At 38.4% G+C, this 21,191-nt stretch overlaps 1 protein-coding gene and 1 long non-coding RNA gene across 9 annotated transcripts in view; one reads left to right on the forward strand and one right to left on the reverse strand.

Moving 5' to 3' along the window:
* MPP5 (membrane palmitoylated protein 5) overlaps positions 1 to 21,191 on the forward strand; it is a 55,676-nt gene that overhangs the window by 30,531 nt on the left and 3,954 nt on the right. For 6 of the 8 annotated variants that reach the window (XM_006090992.3, XM_023755822.1, XM_023755826.1 and 3 more), the window contains 6 exons: positions 5,902 to 6,085; positions 10,002 to 10,073; positions 10,435 to 10,506; positions 12,777 to 12,944; positions 13,578 to 13,780; positions 15,459 to 15,569. In XM_006090992.3, the coding sequence (XP_006091054.1) occupies positions 5,902 to 6,085; positions 10,002 to 10,073; positions 10,435 to 10,506; positions 12,777 to 12,944; positions 13,578 to 13,780; positions 15,459 to 15,569 (810 nt within the window). The remainder of the gene's footprint in view (positions 1 to 5,901; positions 6,086 to 10,001; positions 10,074 to 10,434; positions 10,507 to 12,776; positions 12,945 to 13,577; positions 13,781 to 15,458; positions 15,570 to 21,191) is intronic. The other 2 variants (XM_023755824.1, XM_023755828.1) reach the window with 2 other exon arrangements.
* LOC111826495 lies at positions 15,486 to 17,809 on the reverse strand. Its single transcript, XR_002829829.1, has 2 exons — positions 17,034 to 17,809; positions 15,486 to 16,052 (listed from the first exon to the last, which is right to left on the reverse strand). It is a non-coding gene; the product is annotated as an uncharacterized LOC111826495 (long non-coding RNA).

Genomic DNA, 21,191 nt, shown 5'->3' on the forward strand with positions numbered 1-21,191 from the left:
GCACTCAAATAAAAACAAGGAAATTCACTAGATTTTATTTAGATAAATATGAAATATCAATATTTTAAACGAGCAAACTCATAAAATGTCTTTTAGAATTTTTGTGACTTATAACATTGAACTTTGTCTTTTTCTGTTATTATAGGTGGGTTTATTTAACTTAAATATATCAGTGTAGGGGGAAGAAGTGCTTGTACACTTGTATTTTAGAATGAGCATTGTTTAACATTTACTCAACTAGCTATATTAAAAGACAGACTTTCTTACTGTGTGATCCAACAGTTCCATTCCTAGGTATATATCCAAGAGAATTGAAAACATATATCTAACACAAACTTGTACTTGAGTGATCACAGTAGCATTATTTATAACTAGAGGCCCGGTGCACGAGATTCATGCACTGGGGCGTTGAGGGAGTCCCTCAGCCCAGCCTGCACCCTCTTGCAGTCTGGGAGCCATTGGGGGATGTCTGACTGAAGGCTTAGGCCCGCTCCCCAGGGCAGTCGGACATCCTTAACATTGCCGCAGAGGCGGGAGAGGCTCCTGCCACGCCACTGCTGCTGTGCTTGCCGGCCTTGAGCCTGGCTTCTGGCTGAGCGGCACTCCCCCTGTGGGAGCATACTGACCACCAGGGGGCAGCTCCTGTGTTGAGCAGGATAGGGCTGAAACCAGCTCTCCAACATTCCCCGAGGGGTCCCGGATTACGGGAGGACGCAGGCCAGGCTGAGGGACCCCACCAGTGCATGATCGGGGCTAGGGAGGGACGCAGGAGGTTGGCCAGCCTGGGAGGGACCGCAGGAGGGGGCTGAACCTCAGCAGCAAGCTAATCTACCAGTTAGAGCGTCTGCTCCTTGGTGGTCAGTGCACATCATAGCAACTGGTCGACTGCCCCCTGGTGGTCAGTGCACATCATAGCGAGCAGTTGAGAGGTCTTAGCATATCATTAGCATTATTACACTTTGATTGGTTGAACGGACGACCGGACACTTAGCATATTAGGCTTTTATTATTATACTAGAGGCCCAGTGCATGAAAATTCATGCACTGGAGGAGGGTCCCTCAGCCTGGCCTGCCCCCTCTCACAGTCCGGGAGCCCTCAGGAGTGTGAGGTGACCCGGCAATCAGGGGAAGGCGACCTCTGCTGCTGCCACTGCCAGCAGCGCAAGCCTTGGCTGGCCTTAGCTACCTGAGTCTCGGGCGGCCCTGAACGGCTGGGCAGCTGACATCTGAGGCTGGCCTGTGCCTCGGACCCACCTTGGGCGGCTGGGTAGCCGACATCCAAGGCTTGCCTGCACCTTGAGCTGGCACTGGGCAGCTGGGGGTGCTGAGGGGACTGGGGGACTCCAGAGACAGGCCTTGCCACGCACCTGCCACCCCAGCAGGGCTGAGGGGGCTGGGCGCCACCATCTTGTGACTGTGGGCACCACCATCTTTGAGGGCGGGGCAGTCAATTAATATATTCCCTTCTTATTGGCTGTGGGTGCTGCCATCTTTGCAACAGTGTAAGGGTCAATTAGCATATTCCCTCTTTATTAGATAGGATAGGATAGACAGGTAGTAGAAACAACCCAAATGTCTGCCAGCTAATGAATGGAAAATGAAATGTGGGATATTATTTGGCAATTAAAAGGAATAAAATATGCTTCAACATGGATTAACCTTGATAAAATTATGCTGAGGGAATGATGCCAGTCACAAAAGCCATGTGTTGGTTCATTTATATGAATTGTCCAGAAAGGTAAATCCACAGAGACAGAAAGATTAATAGCTTCTTAGGTGCAGGCGTGGTGAGTTAGGAGGGAATGGGAGGTATTCTTAATCTATATGGTGTTTCTTTTGGGGCTGATAAAAAAGTTCTAAAATTTGTGGTGGTTGTATAACTCTGAATTAAACCTTCCAGTTGTGTACATGGTGCCTTGTATAGTATATGAATTATCTCAATAAAGCTGTTAAAAAATTACAAACTTCAAAGTGCTGGGTTAACAAGGAAGACTGATCTATTATATCTGTTGTTACTCTTAACTTTTATAAAAGCATAGTAGTTTGAAACAGAACACAGTTTCATTTCTTTATCAATGTATCATCATCCATGCTTTTCCTTTATTCTTTATGGAACACATTAAAATTGCATTTGCAGACCCTGCCCAGCCGGTGTGGCTCAGCCATTGAGCATCGACCTAGGAACCTAAAATTGCATTTGCAACCTTCCTTCTGTATAAAGTTCTTTTGTAGGAGGAGAAATGAGGAAACAGTTTGTATCTGGATTCCAGTAGCCTGATTCCTTGTGCACTGTGCCTTTCCACATACCTCCTTCGAACAAGCCTTAAACTTCAAAAGTAGCTCTTCTCTTAGAGAAGACACACAGAGGAGGGTTGGAATATGACCCTACGTATATGGCTTTAAAAGGAAAGGGAGAGCCCTCGCCATTTTAGTTCAGTGAATAGAGCATCAGCTTGCAGACTGAAGGGTCCCGGGTTCAATTCTGGTCAAGGGCAGCAGGTACCTCAGTTGCAGGGTCGATCCTCAGCCCTGATCAGGGTGCATGCAGGAGGCAACCGGTCAATGCGTCTCTCACATTGATGTTTCTCTCTCTGTCTCTCCCCCTCCCTTCCACTCTCTAAAAATCAATGGCAAAATATCCTCAGGTGAGGATTAACACACAAAAAATAAATAAGAGAAAGGAAGAGAAAGGAAAAGAAATGATGCTCTTTTAAAATATAGCATTTGAGCCTAGCCAGGTGGCTCAGTTGGTTGGAGCATCATCCTGTACACAAAAAAGGTTGCGGGTTGATCCCCAGTTGGGGTGCATACAGGAGGCAACCTGTATGTTTCTCACATCAGTGTTTCTCTCTCTCTCTCCCCCTTCTCTCTCTAAAAATCATAAACATATCCTAGAGTGAGGATTTTAAAAAAATAAATAATACAGTATTTGATATGTAGAGATCTTTTCAAAATAGAAACAATGTTGTGCAATATTTTTTCCTTCATTTCCTTCTTTTATTGTGAAGAACTCTTAATTGCAATATCTCTTGTAAAGTTTTTATAAAACATAACTGGCTTAAAATGAACTATTATTAAAGCTTGCACTGAAGGTTTCAAAAAAAGAAAACGGTGATAAGAAATCATTATTTGTTGTTGTTGATAATCCTCACCTAAGGATATTTTTTCCATTGCTTTTCAGAAAAAGTGGGAGGGAAGGGGGAAGAGAGAAAAACTTTGATGTGAGTTGAACACATCGACCAGTTGCCTCCTGCATGTGCCCGACCGAAGGTGGGGAATGAACCCTTTGGTACACGAGCTGATGCTCCAACCACTGAACAACATTGGCCAGGGCAGGAAATCATAAGTTTTGTTGGCATATGCAGAATAATTATCTATGAGATTAAGAAATTAAAACCAGTTTATTGAGCATCATTATGGTACAGGTCAAGATCTAGTAAGAGCAAAGGTATCTTTCTGTAGATAAAGTACTGTAGGTGTTCAACTGTAGATGTAAAATTGTAATATGTTCACTGGCTCAACTATAATGTCACGAATGGCAAAAGCAAAGTGTCGGGAGAGGTACCCCCTTATGCATCACACACAGCAACAAGTGGCTACTTTATCATTTGCAGAGGGCACGAGTTTTGGCACTTTTGTAGTTTGCTTCCTGGGTGACTGACACATTTATCCCAGGACTCATGAATTGCTTAAGCTGTGCTGTTTCTCTCTCTCCACATTGACTTAGAAACAAGTTAGAATTCCCAGACAGGTCTATAAAACTTTAGATTATATTTCACAATATCATTGAAAAAATATGGAGAGAGGAAATAGAATATTTGAGCTGAAGGCACATTTTTCATATAGTAATGCTCTAATCCAGCGATTTTCAAACAGTGTGCCCCAAGAATTTTTAAAACCTGCAGTACCTGACTATTTAGTCAGGAGCACTGACCTCTTTTCCCTTACACTGTCAAATTAGAAAATGCAACAGCTAACACAATAATAGCCTTCCAGTGTGAATGAATTAAAATTATACCTATTGTTTTGTCAGATCGGCAAAAAATATATATTTTAGTATGCCATAGATTTTAGTAATTAGTTTATGTGTGCCATGAGATGAACATAGGAGTAAATTGAAATGTAGTGGGATCACACTGCTTATTAGTGATGGAATATGCACTAGAAAATTCAGAGTACTGATTATCCAATAAATGTTAGCTATTATGATATTTACTCTGTGCCAGGCACAGTACTGATTGTTTTATATATTTTATCTCATTTAATTCTCACAGCATCCCCATGAAATATAGATATCTTTATTATTCCCATTCAACAAGCATTGAAACTAGAACTAGAATGGTCAAGTTAATTGCCCAAGCCCACTATTGGTAAGTGACTGAGTCAGGACTAGAACCCATGCCTATTCCAGAACCTATGCTCTTAACTGCTGTGTAGTGTAACAGGTAATGTCCCACAAAGCCACTAAATACTAGGTTTCTGCATCACTGTTTATTTTCCGTCCAACGAACTCTTAATAAAACTGGGAGCATGCCTTCATGAAGTCTTTTGATTTGTGGGGTAAAGGTTGGGAGGATAGAGAAAAGTGGTTTAAGGGAAACTTAAAGGCTCAGGATAGGAGGATGCTAAAGTTACAGTGAAGGGATACAAACCATAGAATTAACCACTAGCCCAGTGGCGTTAGTTTTAATTATTGAAATATATTCTTAGGAGTCCCAAATAATTATTTTCCTTACAATGAACATCTGTTGGATCTCTTTTGAGTACTAGGCACTGTGCTAAGCACTGGGTTTATAATAATAAACATGACAAAATAATTATAGTTTGCAGTAAGTAATAAGGTAGGAATAAGCACAGTGTGGACATTGAGAGTAAAAATAAGTGGAATCAGTTACATAAGATGGACAGGAAAGGCCTCTTGGAGAAGGCAGCGTGAAGCCAAGACCGTAGAATGAGATGAAGCCAAGCCTGTTAATTGCCAGAAGAGCTTTCAGGTAAAATATCTCAAGAACTTTGTTTTTGGAAAGCCTGTGGGCATGGAGCAAAGAAGGAGAGTAAGAAGGCGAGGAGGGGATTCTATGAGATGAAGCTAGAGAGGTAGATAGGGCCAGGTCAAGCAGGTTTCCTTGGCCATGGCAGGGAGTTTGGATTTTAAATATAGTAAATGACTTGATTTTTATTTTAAAAACAAAAAACAAAAAATTTCTGGCTTCTGTGTATAAATTGGATCAGTAAAGCCAATAAGGAAGCAAGGAGATTTAGGAAACTGTTGCTGAAGTCATTATGAAGTATGATGATGGCTTAAACTTGGATAATAGCTGTGGCAGTGGAAAAAAGTAATCAGGCTGTGTTCTGGAAGTAGCAATAACAGGACCTTGTAATGAATGTGGAGGGTAAAGGAAAGAGGAGGCAAGGTGCTTGAACAACTGGGTGGATAGTGGTGCTGCTTACTAAAGGGAAATCTGGAGGGAAAACAGATTTGGGGAGAAAAATCAAGAGGTCTGTTTTATAGGTTGGAGATATCTGAGGGGCACCGCAGAGTTCTTGTTTTTTACAGATCAGGAAGGGAGACAGGCGGTGGGGGGGGGGACTTTATTATATTCCTTCTGCTTCTCTTAAGCCTTGAAGCCCCTTAGTACCTCAGCTTGTTAGTAACTAATGATAATGTTTTGCATACCCTTGTACATGTATGCAGTCAACAGAGAGATGAACTTTAACTGAAGAAAACAGATGAGCCTAAGAAAATACTGCCCCCAAAATACTGTTATTTAACTAAACTTCCCTCTTTCAGCTCATAATTTCTTTGCACTAATGAAAAACCATAACATTTTAATTATATTTATGCTAAGTATTTTGTGTTGCCATTTCAGCATTATTTTTTTTACCCCTTTTATCTTTTAGATCCATGTAAAAGCTCATTTTGACTATGACCCTTCAGATGACCCATATGTCCCATGTCGGGAGTTAGGTCTCTCTTTTCAAAAAGGGGATATACTTCATGTGATCAGCCAGGAAGATCCAAACTGGTGGCAGGCCTACAGGGATGGGGATGAAGATAATCAACCTCTAGCTGGGCTTGTTCCAGGTAAGGACAATATAGTAGAAAGTACCTATATAGTTAAAAGAACATTTAAAAAACAGACCTTCATGGAGGAAACTCTTTTTCATGCCTTTTAAAAATAATGTAATTGCTTTTTCATGCAGTTGGGTTTTTATGTTGCAACTGTAGCATAAATATCTTGAATATAATTGTGACCAGTTTGTTGGGCTTTAGATGAAATTAGGATGTAATATAATATTTACATTTGTTCTTTATGTGTGTGGATTACAGAAAGTCAAAAGTCATCTGCTTTTAAATGCAAAAGCTGGAAACAAATTTGTCTATATTTGGTCATAATTCAGGAAAGGAGGAATGAATGAGCTTCTCATACTAAGTTGAGTGGCTGATGCTTTACCCTTGATTCTTCACAATATCAGCTGCAGGACATTCCTCAAAAATCCTGGAGTATTGGGCAGCCATCATGTTCTCTATTCTGTGCTTCTGCCAAATATCAATTTGATATCTTCTTACCATGCCAGGCGTAGCCCATAAATATTTAGAACTGGTGTTTATTGACGGATTGATTACATTGAGTTTCTGAAAGTATATAGATGAGTCAAGGAGATTTCAGTGATATCATTTGCAGGTCTTTTATAGGACAAATAAATGGACCCCCCTTAGTTTAAGTTTGATAATGGTTTTCTGTTAGAAGGATTTTTTAGAGGTCATAGTGTCCATCTCCTATTAATGTCTGATTCTATCTCAAAAATAGTTACATGTGCATACTATAAAAATGTGCCATAGAAGTATCACACTGTAATGTTTTTAAACATCTTACTATGTAAATTATTAAAATTACGAGAGGCCCGGTGCACGAAATTAGTGCGGGGGGGGGGGGGTCCTCAGCCCAGCCTTCACCCTCTCCAATCTGGGACCCCCTGTGGGATCAGGCCTAAACCGGCAGTCAGACATCCCTCTTGCAATCCGGGACCGCTGGCTCCTAACCGCTCGCCTGCCTGATTGCCCCTAACTGCCTCTGCCTTGGCCCCCAGTCTGGCCTCCCTCTGTGGGAGGCGACCTGGCCGATCAAGGGAAGGCACCGCCCCCATTACCGTGCTGCTGCTGCTGCCACTGCCGGCCTGAGCCTTAGCCCTCGCAGCCACTGCGGCTTTGTCAGGAAGGATGTCCAGAAGACATCCACTCTAATTAGCATATTACCCTTTTATTAGTATAGATTTGGGGACCATTACAACCATGCAGAACTTAAAGAAAACACATGGCCCTGGCCAATTTGGCTTAATGGAGAGAGCATCGGCCTGTGGACTGAAGGGTCCCACGTTTGATTCTGGTCAGGGGCACATGCCTGGGTTGCGGGCTCAATCCCCAGTAGGGGGCCTGTGGGAGGCAGCCGATCAGTGATTCTTATCATTGATGTTTCTATCTCTCTCTCCCTTTCCCTTTCTCTCTGAAATCAATAAAAAAATATTTAAAAAAAAAAAAAAGAAAACACATAATCTTCACTTTGGGCTTTGTCATTTTACAATATCCTTTGTGCAGTATTTTAACTTCCCTCAATTTTCCTTTACCCACCCTTAAAATGCAATCTATTTTGGGGAAGATGATCAGGAAAGTGATTCTAGTGGGTAGAAGTTCTTTTTGGAGGGGATGGGGTCATGAAAATATTTACAAATTGAGCATGGTGATGGTTGTACCACTCTGAATTTACATTAAAAAACTAGTTCATTGTACACTTTAGGCGACATGTACAGTATATGAATTATATATATCTCAACAAAGCTGTTCTTTTATTTCTTTTTAAATAAAGACCAGTCTTATAATCAATTGCAGATGTTTTCAGAGGCCCCCAAGGATTTGCTTACCACGTCCCAAACCACAGCTGCGACTCCCAGTTGCCTCCAGTCCTGGTGGATCTGGATGGTGTGGTTTGCAAAGGAGGTGGCGGCAAGAGGCTTGTGGAATTTCTACAACCCCATTCCCGCAGTCTCCTCATAGGGCACCAGGGCCGTTTCCACTGTGCCAGCTCTCTGCTTCCTTTAACCTGTTGGGCAAAAGAATCCTGCATGCTCTGGCCAGAAAGTGCATTCTCTCTTAGGTGGCCCGAATGCTTTTTTTAAGGTCGTTTTATGCATGCAAAAGAATAAACAGATGTGGAAAGCTTTTGTCGAATTCCTTTTACATGGTTCTTCCAGTCTCATGAGAAGTGAGATGTGGCTCTGAATTCATCCCAAAGGGTATCTTTGGGCAAAAGCACCCAGAATGGCACAACTCCTGCAGGATGACCTACACACTTTGCTGTCAGGACTCGGGGGGGCTTGAGGGTGAGCAAGGCGGTAGTGCCAGCACAGGACCCGGGAGAAGGTAGCACTTTCTACACTGCCCAGGCCCGTGTGGACTGCAGCTGCACCCACCAAGGTGGGCAGGATCTTTCTGCTGTTTTGTTTTGGTTTGGCCTCCATCCCATCAGCCACGGACCCATGCCTGCACTGAGACTGTGAACGGTTCGATGGTCCTACTTTTTGGTGGACAATGGATGTACTCCCACCTCCCGAAGACTGGCAGTTAGACACTGGTGGCTTCCAAGTCGCTCGCGGGGAGAGCGCAGCCCTAGGTCCAGAACAGACTCGGGCGTCCTCGGCTAGGAGGCCTCCCCGGGCTAGGGGCCACCCGCGTTTTGAAGGCTGGCCATGTCCCCGATCATAGTGGGGATCCCCTCTGGGGCACTGGCTGGCCTGGGCTAGGGGCCACCTGCGGTTTGAAGGCTAGCCACGCCCCTGATCCAGGCGGGGGTCCCCTCATGGTGACCTTTCCTCCTGCTCCCTCAGCTCCCTAGCCTGCTGTTCGGTCGTCCATCCAGTCGTTTTGGTTGTTACGGCCCCTGGCTTTTTATATATTAGGATTTTGTTCCTTATTTTTTTTACTCTGTTAAAGACAAATAGTCATTTTTAAATATTAATGCTCTTAAAATTTTCCTTCTAGTCATAGTTATTTGTTTCACTAGAAATGCAATCTGTATAGCTCTAGAGATAACCTGATTTCCTTTAATGGTTCTTATGTGTGTCAAACTCAATATTTTCACTTGTGCTTTTATGAAACACACTGCATTCTACAGGTTATTCCTGTAGACAGATGGAAATTGCCTATCGATGTTTAAGAATCCCTGGCATGAAATGGGAAGAATTAGATATAAAAATAAAATGTAAAAGTAGACTTCTAATACAGAATTTTTGAAGTAAAATTATTTTCAGCCTTCAGAAAAAATTCATTTGGTTTTAAAGTAGATGTCTTAAAAGAAAATGAAGGTCAAAAACCTTGAAAGCTTCCTATATTAAAAACATAATCCTTAGAGGAAAAACAATATGTTTCCATTTATTTGTATCATTAGTAAAGGTGGAAATTTTAAAAATCATTAAAACACATACATACATATATATACATACAAAGAAAAAGAGGGAAAGAAAAGGATAAATGAAAGGGAATATGTTGAGTAGTGTCTTGGAATTAAAAAGTGATGAATGTTCACATATTATTTTGTAAAGTTAACTTCTAGAATGAATTTGCTTGATTTCCTGTAATTCTGAATGATCAGAAGTGTTGTAAGATTCAGCGTAGTACTTTCCATTTAGTAACTACTCAATGAAAGCTTTGTAAAAACTGAACTATTTAATTTTCTAACACTAGTTTATGATTTATCTTTTCTAATAGGTGAGATAGTCTAGTAATAAATGTCTTAGAATTGGTTGAGACTGAGGTTGAAACGTAATACGTTAAACATTTGGAGGCTTATTTATAATCATAGCTGATATACTCTCATAGGTGGCGGAAGGAATTAGGAGGGAATATAAATGAGTAGTTACTCCTGGTGTTTTCCCTTGATTTTTTAAAAAAATACTTCTGTTCTTCTGTCTTAAATATTTTACTCTTTTTCCTTTCTGCTATTAAGGGAAAAGCTTTCAACAGCAAAGGGAAGCCATGAAGCAAACCATAGAGGAAGACAAGGAGCCAGAAAAATCAGGTTGGACATTTTTATTTGGCATTAATAAGAGATTTCTTGGGTCTTCATCTGTAAGTATGTTTAAATTTACATATCAGTTAGAACTGGCATGAAAGATATATTATGGCAAGAGTGATGTGAAAGGCAAAACTGGTTATCTTAGAACTGTAAAGAAAGGACAGGATTTAAATATTAAAGATTGCTGGTCTATAATGTGAGATTAATAGAAAATTGTAAATACTTCCCTGGAAAGTAGTTTTTCTATGAAAAATGTAATGTTTATAAATTTAAATTAACTATTTGAGTGCTTCTATTTGAAATATGTAGCTTTTTTGAGGAAACAAATACCACATTTATAGTTATGTTTATGATTATTCAACAGGAAAATTATGGTGTGCAAAGAAGAATAAAAAGAAAAGGAAAAAGGTTTTATATAATGCCAATAAAAATGATGGTAAGTTCCACTCTCAGAGATAACTAAATTTATATATGAAAGAGGCCCAATATTTAGCACTTGAAAGAAATTAAATTGATATTTTCAGGTAGTTTTGTTTCTGGTCCTGTTTTGCCTCTTAATGTGACACAACGGCTTAAGAAAGTCATTTAACAAAAATTATTTTCTTTTAGAATCCTATGAGTAATGCAGTGTTTTGAATTTGGAGAAAAATTGATATAAGAATTAAAGTACAATGAATATATATAGTGTTATATTGATATTTCTCTAATTTTGAGGAAATAGAATTGAAATTTCTCTAATTTTTTTCTACTCAAACTCTTTGTGAAATTGATACATGCTTCTAACAAATTCTGACAATATAGCTGTATTTTAAGTAAACAATATTTTGTCTATAATAACTCCTGTTACTAAGACAACTCATTCCACAGAGCCTGCTACCTGCTGGCAGAGTCAGGTACATGGAGTTTTTTTGTTCTATTTTAAAGTTGATACTTCTCTTAAAATCAAAAGCTCTAATAACATGTGACTCATATTCCCAGGTGACAACACTCTGCTGTACCTGATGATGGCTGTTGCCTTTATATTGGGCACCTACTACTGTCTTAGTTTAACAGTTTCCACAACATCCAATTTTTATAAACCAAACCTGATTTCCTGCTCTCATTACCTTCTTGGTTGGTCCGTATGGGCATTAGATATTCTACCTCTGCTTTGGTTCATGTTAGAAACAAGCCAAATAATAAAGTCAAGGCAATCCTTAACTTCTTAAACAATTTGTAAGACTTATTCTCTCAGTACCTTGAAGTCTTTTTAGGCAGCATAAGTTAAATCAATGAAAAAACTGTTATAGATTGTTGAAAAACTCCATATAAAACTATATCAGAGATTCTATTTACTTTAATAAAATTTTTTCCAAAATAAACAACCTTAACGCTTTGTTATATTTATGTAACTAAGAAGATTTATTGAATTTTTAATCCTTTACTCTATATTTGGGAAGGTGATTAAATCTGTTTTTCATATTTTGAAGTGCACTAAAATTAATTCAGCTCTAATGAAGTTATTATACTCTAGAAATTTTGCAAATCTGAAACCTACAGATTATAAACCAAGTCTGTAAATCACAGTGCTGCCACAGTCTGATTATACATGTTAGAAGAAGGAACTCTGGTTTTTCAGAGTGAAAAGTATTTTGGAAAGGGAAGGTGTTGTCATAATTAATATTTTTATTAATAATAACTCATTTATAATAACTTTTATTCTAGGGAGGCTAACTATATATACTTTCAATACCTTCATCCATTTAGTTCTCACAATAAATTCCTTGAGCATTCAGATTAATAAATTCAAATTCAGATATTAAAGTAACCAGCTTAAGTTCTTACAACTAAGATATGGTTGAGCTGAAATTTAAGCAAATATAGTTCCTACTCTGTGCTCTGTGCTAAGCACTGGCACAGCTAAGATGGTCCCCTGCCCCCATGGAACTTGCAGCTGGGAGGGTCTGACTACACATCTGACCTTCTTTTCCAGTCAGATGAAACTGGTATGCGTGAGAAGATGGCAGGCTGCTATTGTCTACCTTTGTTCTTACCGCTTAATAGCTCTGATTTCATCTGAATTATGGGCTTTAGGAATGTTACCCCACCTATCGTAATTTATACCTCTTCTTGAATCATGACCTCAAGTATTCCAGAACAAAGTAAATATAAAAGCAGGAAGTGTGATGGCAAGTTATATAATCTCAGAAAAGTATTCCAGCTTTCTCTGATATCTCTGGTTGTAGCCACTATTTTGAATGTTCATGCCACGTATTGTGCTCAGCATGCACATTACGTCTGATCCTTAAACCAACCCTCTAAATAATGTGTTAGTAACATCATTTTACAAAAATGGTAGATGTTATTCTCATTAGTTTATCACCTGGTGCGTCCCCCCCTCCCCCATAAAAGTACTGGCTGCAAACTAGCTATTTTACATAAGGATCAGTATTGTGATATTATATTAAACATTCAGGCTGAAATAAGAGAAGCAATAGAAATTTCTAGAATGATTCATATATTGTCTGATTTATTTTCATAGTATCCTGGAAAGGCTATAATGACAGGGGAAAATACTCGTGATATAATACTATCTTGATCCCAAAAGTTAAGTGTTTTTAATAATAAATTGTGCTCTTTTCAGTTTTTTTCGGAAGATCTATGAGTGTATATTTATTACATAGCAATAATTCTGTCTAAAGAGCTTAACTTTTTCTTTTTCTAAAGACTATGACAATGAAGAAATCTTAACTTATGAGGAAATGTCACTTTATCATCAGCCAGCAAATAGGAAAAGACCTATCATTTTGATTGGTCCACAGAACTGTGGCCAGAATGAATTACGTCAGAGGCTCATGAACAAAGAGAAAGACCGCTTTGCAGCTGCAGTTCCTCGTAAGTTTGGATGCATTCCCGTTTTCCTGTGCTTTTCAGTTCACCGCTTTAGAATCTAACTTACATGGGCAATTTTTCATTCATTTTATCAAAACATTGTTGTCCAGGAAAGAAAAACTGTTTTAACCAGATCTTCTTGAGAAATTTCAATTTTCCTAAGAATATGGTACTGATCACTTTCTAAATGAATTTCATTTTGCACTTCTTATAATACCCTGTTCAATATGGAATCATCTGGTTTCAACAACTGATGGAGAAGATAGAAATTTAGACAAATCTCTGAACACAGAAGTTCTGTTTTAAAATTATATGGTACCTTATATAGCACCTAAGTAAACTTCAGAAAAGGTGAATAGTAGTGTTTTAAATGCAAGATGAAGTAATTTAAAGTGTAAACATAAAATATATTGTTATTAATATAACTATTAATAGCACACGAAAAACAAATTTTTGTTCATTTCTCAATCTAGAAATAAAACCAGTGTTAAATTAAACACGGGGCTCTTAACATTTCCTCAGTTCATTATTTTATAATCTGTATTATGAAATAAAACTTTTTTCTGATTAGCAAAATTACCCTCCATCCTTACCATGATCAATACCAATTATTTTTACCTGAATTTGTCTGTCTAGATACAACTCGCAATAGGCGAGACCACGAAGTAGCTGGTAGAGATTACCACTTTGTTTCTCGGCAAGCATTCGAAGCAGACATAGCAGCTGGAAAGTTCATTGAGCATGGTGAATTTGAGAAAAATCTGTATGGAACCAGCATAGATTCTGTACGGCAAGTGATCAACTCTGGGAAAATATGTCTTTTAAGTCTTCGTACACAGGTAAAGCTGTTTTGGTTTAGGGTGTTGAACTTGAGGGCATTTTTTTTGCAAAGTAATTTAGTGGAAACTATATTTTGGTCCAAGAACCACGGGACATAATTAAGTTCTTATACAGCTTTTCCCCACTGACTCCCTACCTGAAATCAGACAGATTGCTAAATCTCGATTTCCTCAGAGTCACATACATACATACCTACACATATACATGTACATATTTTCTAAAATTTAGTACAGTAACTTAGAGATTTGGGATTTTTAAGATTGTTCGTTGTGGAAAAGTTTTTCTAGACTAGACAGCTTCAGGCTAAAACTTAATGAATCTACTGAGTATGTCAACTCAGGAACTATAAGCAGTGGTTAATAAATAGATGTATAGGAAAGGAAATTGACTCTAAAATGGTTCCCTTGGAGTGTTGTCCCATACACCAAAAGGTTATGAGTTCAGTTCCCATTCAGGGTACATACAGGAAGCAACCACTCAATGTTTAGCTCTTTCTCTCCCTTTCTCTCTCTCTAAAAAAATCAATAAAAACATACCCTCTAATGAGGATTGCAAAATAATAATAATGAAGATAAATAAAATGACTCTCTTGAAATAATAATTAGATTTTCTTTGTGGTTTTTTTTTTAGTAGATAAAAGAGTTTAGTCTACTATTTCAATTGTAAACATTTGAGAGAAGTATAAATGTTTTTACTAAACTCCTTCAGAATTCTTATATTATTTGTGCCAGCAGATGTACCAAAGAACATTGAGAAGTTAAACATATTGTCTTAATGTTTTTAGGTTAATAAAAGGGGGGTATGTCCCTGTAATTCCCATTTTGATGGAGTGCTTCAGTTGATGGCACACTGTCATGTGGTGGCAAAGGCAAGGTGAAAGCCACACCTCCCGCCATAGCTGGTTTGGCTCAGTGGATAGAGCTTCCGCCTGTGGACCAAAGAGTTCCAGGTTTGATTCCGGTCAAGGGCACATACCTTGGTTGCAGGCTTCTCCCCGGCCCAGACCCTGTTCGGGGCTTGTGAGGAAGCAACCAATCGATGTGTCTCTCTCACATGGATATTTCTCTTTCTTTCCCTCTCTCTTACACTCTCGCTAAAAATCAATGGAAAAATGTCCTCAGGTGAGGATTTTTAAAAAATTTTAAAAAAAAAAAAGAAAGCCACACCTCCCAATTCAGATAGTCTCCTTTTCTAGGGTGTGCTTTTCCAAAATTGTGTGTGTGTGTGTGTGTGTGTGTGTGCGCGCGTGTGTGTGTGAAGTTTTTCTCTCAGTTTGTGCTTCCTTTAGACCCTGCCACATTGTAAAGTGACTGCTCATTTCTAGTTTCTCTAAAATGGATTTTTAATATGGTTGTTATAATCTGCGTGTGATCTTAAAGCAGGGTATTTTAACATTACATAGTTGTAATCCTTTAGTCATTCATTTTTATTTCATTACATAAAAAGAGTGAGCCAATAGTGTGTGTTTGTGTGTGTGATTTTATAGGTACACAATATATTTTTACAGTGAATGGTAGGATCTTAAAATATTGTGAATTTTTTGTTACAAAGATGTTTGGAAACACTCATAGGTTATGTTGTTATTGTTGTTTATGACATTATATTCCAAGTCTATTATTGGGAAGTAGTTAAATCATGACAATTACTTTAAAGATCCAAAATATCTTTTCTTTTCAGTCATTGAGGACTCTCCGGAATTCAGACTTGAAACCATATATTATTTTTATTGCCCCCCCTTCACAAGAAAGACTTCGGGCATTGTTGGCCAAAGAGGGCAAGAATCCAAAGGTAGAGTTTTATATATTGTTGTACTATTCCACTAAAAGTAAACATGAAACGCTCGTGGCCTATTATGTCACAGTACTTAAAAACTACATCAGCTTGAGCTTTCAAAGTGATTATTCTTTCTGTCATATCACTTTCCCCCATATTGCCATGGTTGCCTCTGGTTAGACTGTGCAGCTCTCCAAAGAAGGTGGCTTCTCTTGTTCTTCCCCACACATTCCCTATTGTACCCCAAATGTATGGTCAGATTTGGCTTTCCTTAACACTTCCTTGATCTTCACATGGATGTGTGTATTTCCAGCAGGGATTATGTGATACCTCTAAGACACACAAAAAGGGATCATCATATTCTTAGGGATTGCCCACTGTTCTCCGTAGATATTCTGCATGTGTGGGGAGCCAACATTGAGTGCCCTTGTTTTTCTCTTTTTTCTCATTGAAACTTTATATTCTCTTTGGCTCCTCCCTTTGATCTTCTTACATGATCTGAAATGGAAAATTTTTAAAATTATTTTAGATGCTGGACATGTTTGAGGTAGTCTATTATATACTAAACATTAATAATTTAGTGATAGTATACTGGTAATCAGAAAGCATTGGCTTTTTATTTAAATGTGTGAACTAAAAACTATCATGTGGATTACTTTGTCAAAGTAACAAATATTTACTCTTCCTTGTTTTTTTCTGATTTTTATAATATTTCTATTTAATAGTGGAGTCACTTATTTCATTTGCTATGCCCCTAACTCTCCTTAAAAGCCATAAAAACATGTAATAATGCTCTTCCTTGAAAGTTATTCAAAGCATATAACAACACGCTTTTCCTTCAATTCTTGACTTTACCACAGCCAGCAACCCTCCTACCTCAAGATACACTTTTTCACTCTAGGTCTACTTACATTTCTTAGTCTGTATATATGTGAAGCTAGTATTTTTCAATGTCTTAGGCCCGTGGTCGGCAAACTGCGGCTCGCGAGCCACATGCAGCTCTTTGGCCCCTTGAGTGTGGCTCTTCCTAAGCCTTAGGAGTACCCTAACTAAGTTAATAACAATGTACCTACCTATATAGTTTAAGTTTAAAAAATTTGGCTCTCAAAAGAAATTTCAATCGTTGTACTGTTGATATTTGGCTCTGTTGACTAATGAGTTTGCCGACCACAGTTTAGGCTATAGACATCAGGGATTTCCCCATCCTATATGTTGAACATAATGTTTAAGCTAAGTAGACTAGCTGGTTAAAGTAGTGTTTCACCCCTTCTTTATTTTTTGCAGCACAATTATAAGTTCATAAGTAAGTGGGATCAGAGTGTCCTTAGCACTTGGGATGATACACAAGAAATATGAAACATGGTCACTTGCTATTTTTGAGGAGGATCACAACATATAATAAGAAAAATAAGGTTAATCCTCTATGAAACTTAGTGCCCAGTAACTACTTTGGTAAACAAGAAAAGGAAAGGGACGCACCTTAAGGACCAGTGAACTCCATTCTGCTTGTTCAGCCTTATTCTGTTTCGAGCATGCACGCTCTTTTTTAGTTAGGTTATTCTTCTTCAACAAGGATTTAATGTTGTACCAAAGGCCATACACCAGTCCAAAACATGGTAAGCAACTTTCTTTTGGTTAGTGTTCTCTGGCAGTGCTCTCATGGAATTTTTTACCTACTTTATTTTGAATTAGCCATCCTAATTTGAGTGAAGTCTAGAAAGATACCAATTATACCTATTTTTAAAGCATGGACTTAATCAGTACCAACATGTTTTAATGGTATACAATATGCTTGATTTTCTAATTAGAATTTTCTGATTTTTAAAAATCAACTTTATTGAAGTTACTGTACATAAATAAAATGCATACATTTTACTTGTATAATTCAGTGAGTTTTGGCAAAACACATACCTGTGCTACTACCATGCCAATCAAGATTTAGAACATTTTCATCACTCCAAAAAATTCTCTCATGCTCCTTTTAAGTTAATACCTCTGCAGTCTTCCCAAGGCAACCACTAATCTGCTTTATGTCACTATAGATTTGTTTTGTCTGTTCTTGAAGTTAATATAAATGGGACCACACAGTATGTTTAAGTTTGCATCTGGCTCTAAATCAGCATAATGTTTTGATATTGATCTATATTGCATCTAACAGTAGTTCATATCTTCTATTGCTAAGTGCTATATATACCACTAGAGGCCCGGTGCACGAAATTTGTGCAGTGGGGGGGTTGTCCCTCAGCCCAATCTGCACCCTCTCCAATCTGGGACCCCCTCGGGGGATGTCTGACTGCTCACCTGCCTGCGTGCCTGCCCCTAACCGCTTCTGCCTGCCAGCCTGATCACCCCCTAACCACTACCCTGCCAGCCTGATCGACGCCTAACTGCTCCCCTGCCAGCCCGATGGCCCCCAACTGCCCTCCCCTGCCAGCCTGGTTGCCCCTAACTGCCCTTCCCTGCCGACCTGGTCGCCCCCAACTGCCCTCTCCTGCTGGCCTGCTTGCCCCTAACTGCCCTCCCCTATTGGCCTGGTCACCCCCAACTGTCCTCCCCTGTTGGCCTGGTTGCCCCCAACTGCCCTCCCCTGCCAGCCATCTTGTGGCTGTGGGCACCGCCATCTTTGAGGGCATGGCAGTCAGTTAGCATATTCCCTCCTTATTGGCTGTGGGCGCCGCCATCTTTGCAGCCTGCTGCTCAGTCATTTGGTTGTTCCTCACTAACGCCCCTGCCAGCCTGGTCACCCCACATAGCCTGTTTGGTCTTCCGTTCAGTTGTGATGGTCGCTTAGGCTTTTATATATAGAGATGATCTAAATATATTACAATTTGTCCATTTACCAGTTAAAAATATTTGGGTGGTTTCCAATTTTTAGCTAGTGTGACCAAAGCTGCCCTAAACATTCATAGTCGTTTGGTAGACATGTTTTCATCCTCTTGAATTGCATCAGATGCTACATGCCTGTTTGACTGTATAAAAACTGCCAAATTGTGTTAAAAACATTTTGCCATTTTATGCTCTCACTTTGGTTCCATTGGCTCCACATTTTTACCAACTTTTACTATTGTATGTAGCAGTATTTTAGTTCTAGTAGGTGTGAAGTGTTATCATTATACATTTTCCTGTTGACTGATAGCATCTTTTCACATAATCGTTTAGGCATGTTCTTTTGTGAAATGCCTCAAGTCTTATTTTTTAATTGTTATTTTTCTTATTCTCTATATCTGTATATAAATATTTTCTCAGTCTTTGTATCTTTTTAATTTTTTTCAAGATCAGAAATGTTTAATCTTAATGAAGTACACTTTTTTCATTTTTCTTATAGTTAATGATTTTCTTATACTAAAAAAAATTGTCTACTCCAGGTTATGAAGATTTTATCCTTTGGTTTCTTCTAAAAACTTTCTTGTGTTAGCTTTTACTTTTAGTTCTGTGATCTATCTCAGGTTCATCTCTGTTTTAGTGTGAGGCAAGAGTGGAGATTGGCTTTTTGTTTTGTTTCTTAAATCACATGTGGCTATCCACTTGCTGTAGAATCATTTCTTGAAGAAAAAAAACAACAACTATCCTTTTTCCCATTGAATTACATTGGCACTTTTGTAAAAAGAAAATGACCACATATATTGGCAGGGGGGGAGGGGGGAGGATCAGGGAGGAGGGTTTCAGGGGAGATTATAGATTATTTCTGGACTCGATTCACATATTTATGCTAATATTGCACTGAATACTGTAGCTTTATTTTAAGTCTTGGGAAACAGTCATAAAAAGGAATGAAGTGATACATAGTATAACATAGACCATATAGTGTATGATTCCATTTTATGGAATGCCCAGAATAGACAACTCTATAGAGACCGAAAGTAGATTAGTGGTTGCCTAGGGCTGGGGGTGGTAGAATATGGGGAGTGGCTGCTAATGGGTATAGTTTTTTGGGGGGTGGGGATGGGGAGTGATGAAAATGTTCTGAAATTGAATTGTGGTGTTGATTGCACAACTCTGTGACTATATATATCAAGAAATCTGTTACCATTTCAAAAAATCTCAGCAGGCTTTATTGTAGAAATTGAAAAGATTTTAAAATTTATATGGAGCCCTGACCGGTTTGGCTCAGTGGATGGAGGGTCGGCCTGTGGACTGAGGGGTCCCAGGTTCGATTCCGGTTGGGGGCGTGTGGCTTGGTTGTGGGCACATCCCCAGTGGGGGGTGTGCAGGAGGCAGCTGATCGATGTTTCTCATTGATGTTTCTGACTCTCTATCTCTCTCCCTTCCTCTCTTAAAAAATCAATAAAATATGTATTTTTAAAATTATATGGAAATTAAAAGGAATGAGCGAAACCCTTTAGAAAAGAACTAAATCAGAGTACTTTTGTCTTTGTTAATTTTCTTTATTTTTTGTCTGTTTTCTATTTAATTGACGTCTTATTTTTATTCTTTTGTTGTAATTTGCATTAATTTGTACTTGCTCTGCTGTCTTCAGTAGATGAGTTTTAAATCTCCTTTTCTAATATGAAGCTACAAATTTCTCTCAGCAGTTCTTTAGTGTTGTGTCCTATAGAATTTGAGGTTATATTTTTCATTATTATTTTGTTAAAATACTTTCTAATTCTCTATGTCATTTTCTTCTTTAGCCCATAGGTTGTTAGAAGTATATAATTTCCACCTGTTTGGAGATTTCAAAAAATATTTTATTGATTTATAATTCCATTGTGGTCAAAGAACATACTCTGTAAGATATCAGTCTTTCAAATTTGTTGAACCTTATTTTATGGTCCAACTTGTGTTCTGTACTGGTGTATGTTCCATACACACTAGTAAGAATATATATTCTGTATTTGTTGGATAGAGGGTGATGTATTTGTTGCCTTTTAATTTCATTTATGTTTTATTTTTATCTCCTTTGGTATTTCCAATAGTGCTTTATCACTCACAAAATAGAAGTGTTGAATAAAAGCAAATCCTCACTTTTAAGTGAATGAAATTGTGCTAGCTAGGAAAGTGATGGTGTTTCTCTGGGTACAGAATGTAAAAAATCAATTGATTGTACTTTGAATCTCAGAATCTGTTCTGCTAAAGGGGGCCTTGAGAGTGGCAAACTGATAGTCTGAACTTAGTCACTTTCCCTATAGGCTAATTTTGAGCAAAAACATTTTCTTTCATTTTAGTCATGAATTATAATTTGAAAAATAAGAGGAAATTAAAACAAAATAAGTGATATAAAAGCCATTTTTGGGAAAAGATTAAATAATGCCTTAAATTTGATAAAAACTAGGTAGATTGGATATTCATATGAATCTATGTAAGATTTTAGGTTTAACATTTACATTTCAACTCTAGCACCAGAAAGTTTATATTTTGTTTTGAGTTCTGGAATGTTCTTTCAATAATCTTAAGCTTTGAGTACACATAAGTTTCAGCAAGAATGTCAGTGTGTTTAGTTACAATAGTGTAGCAGAGTCCTTGTTAGGGAACAAAGGATTCTGTGTACCACAGCCAGATGCACAACATTCCAGAATGAAAATGAGAGAGCTACACAAGCCACTGCCTCAGGACAAGCCAGAGCTGTCAGACTTTTAATATGTTTTCCTGCTGTTACAGAAGTTCAACCAGCTAAATGATATAACTAGTTTTGTATTATGG

Source organism: Myotis lucifugus, unplaced genomic scaffold (genome assembly GCF_000147115.1).
Source record: "Myotis lucifugus unplaced genomic scaffold, Myoluc2.0 scaffold_85, whole genome shotgun sequence".
Classification (NCBI taxonomy): Eukaryota; Metazoa; Chordata; class Mammalia; order Chiroptera; family Vespertilionidae; genus Myotis; species Myotis lucifugus.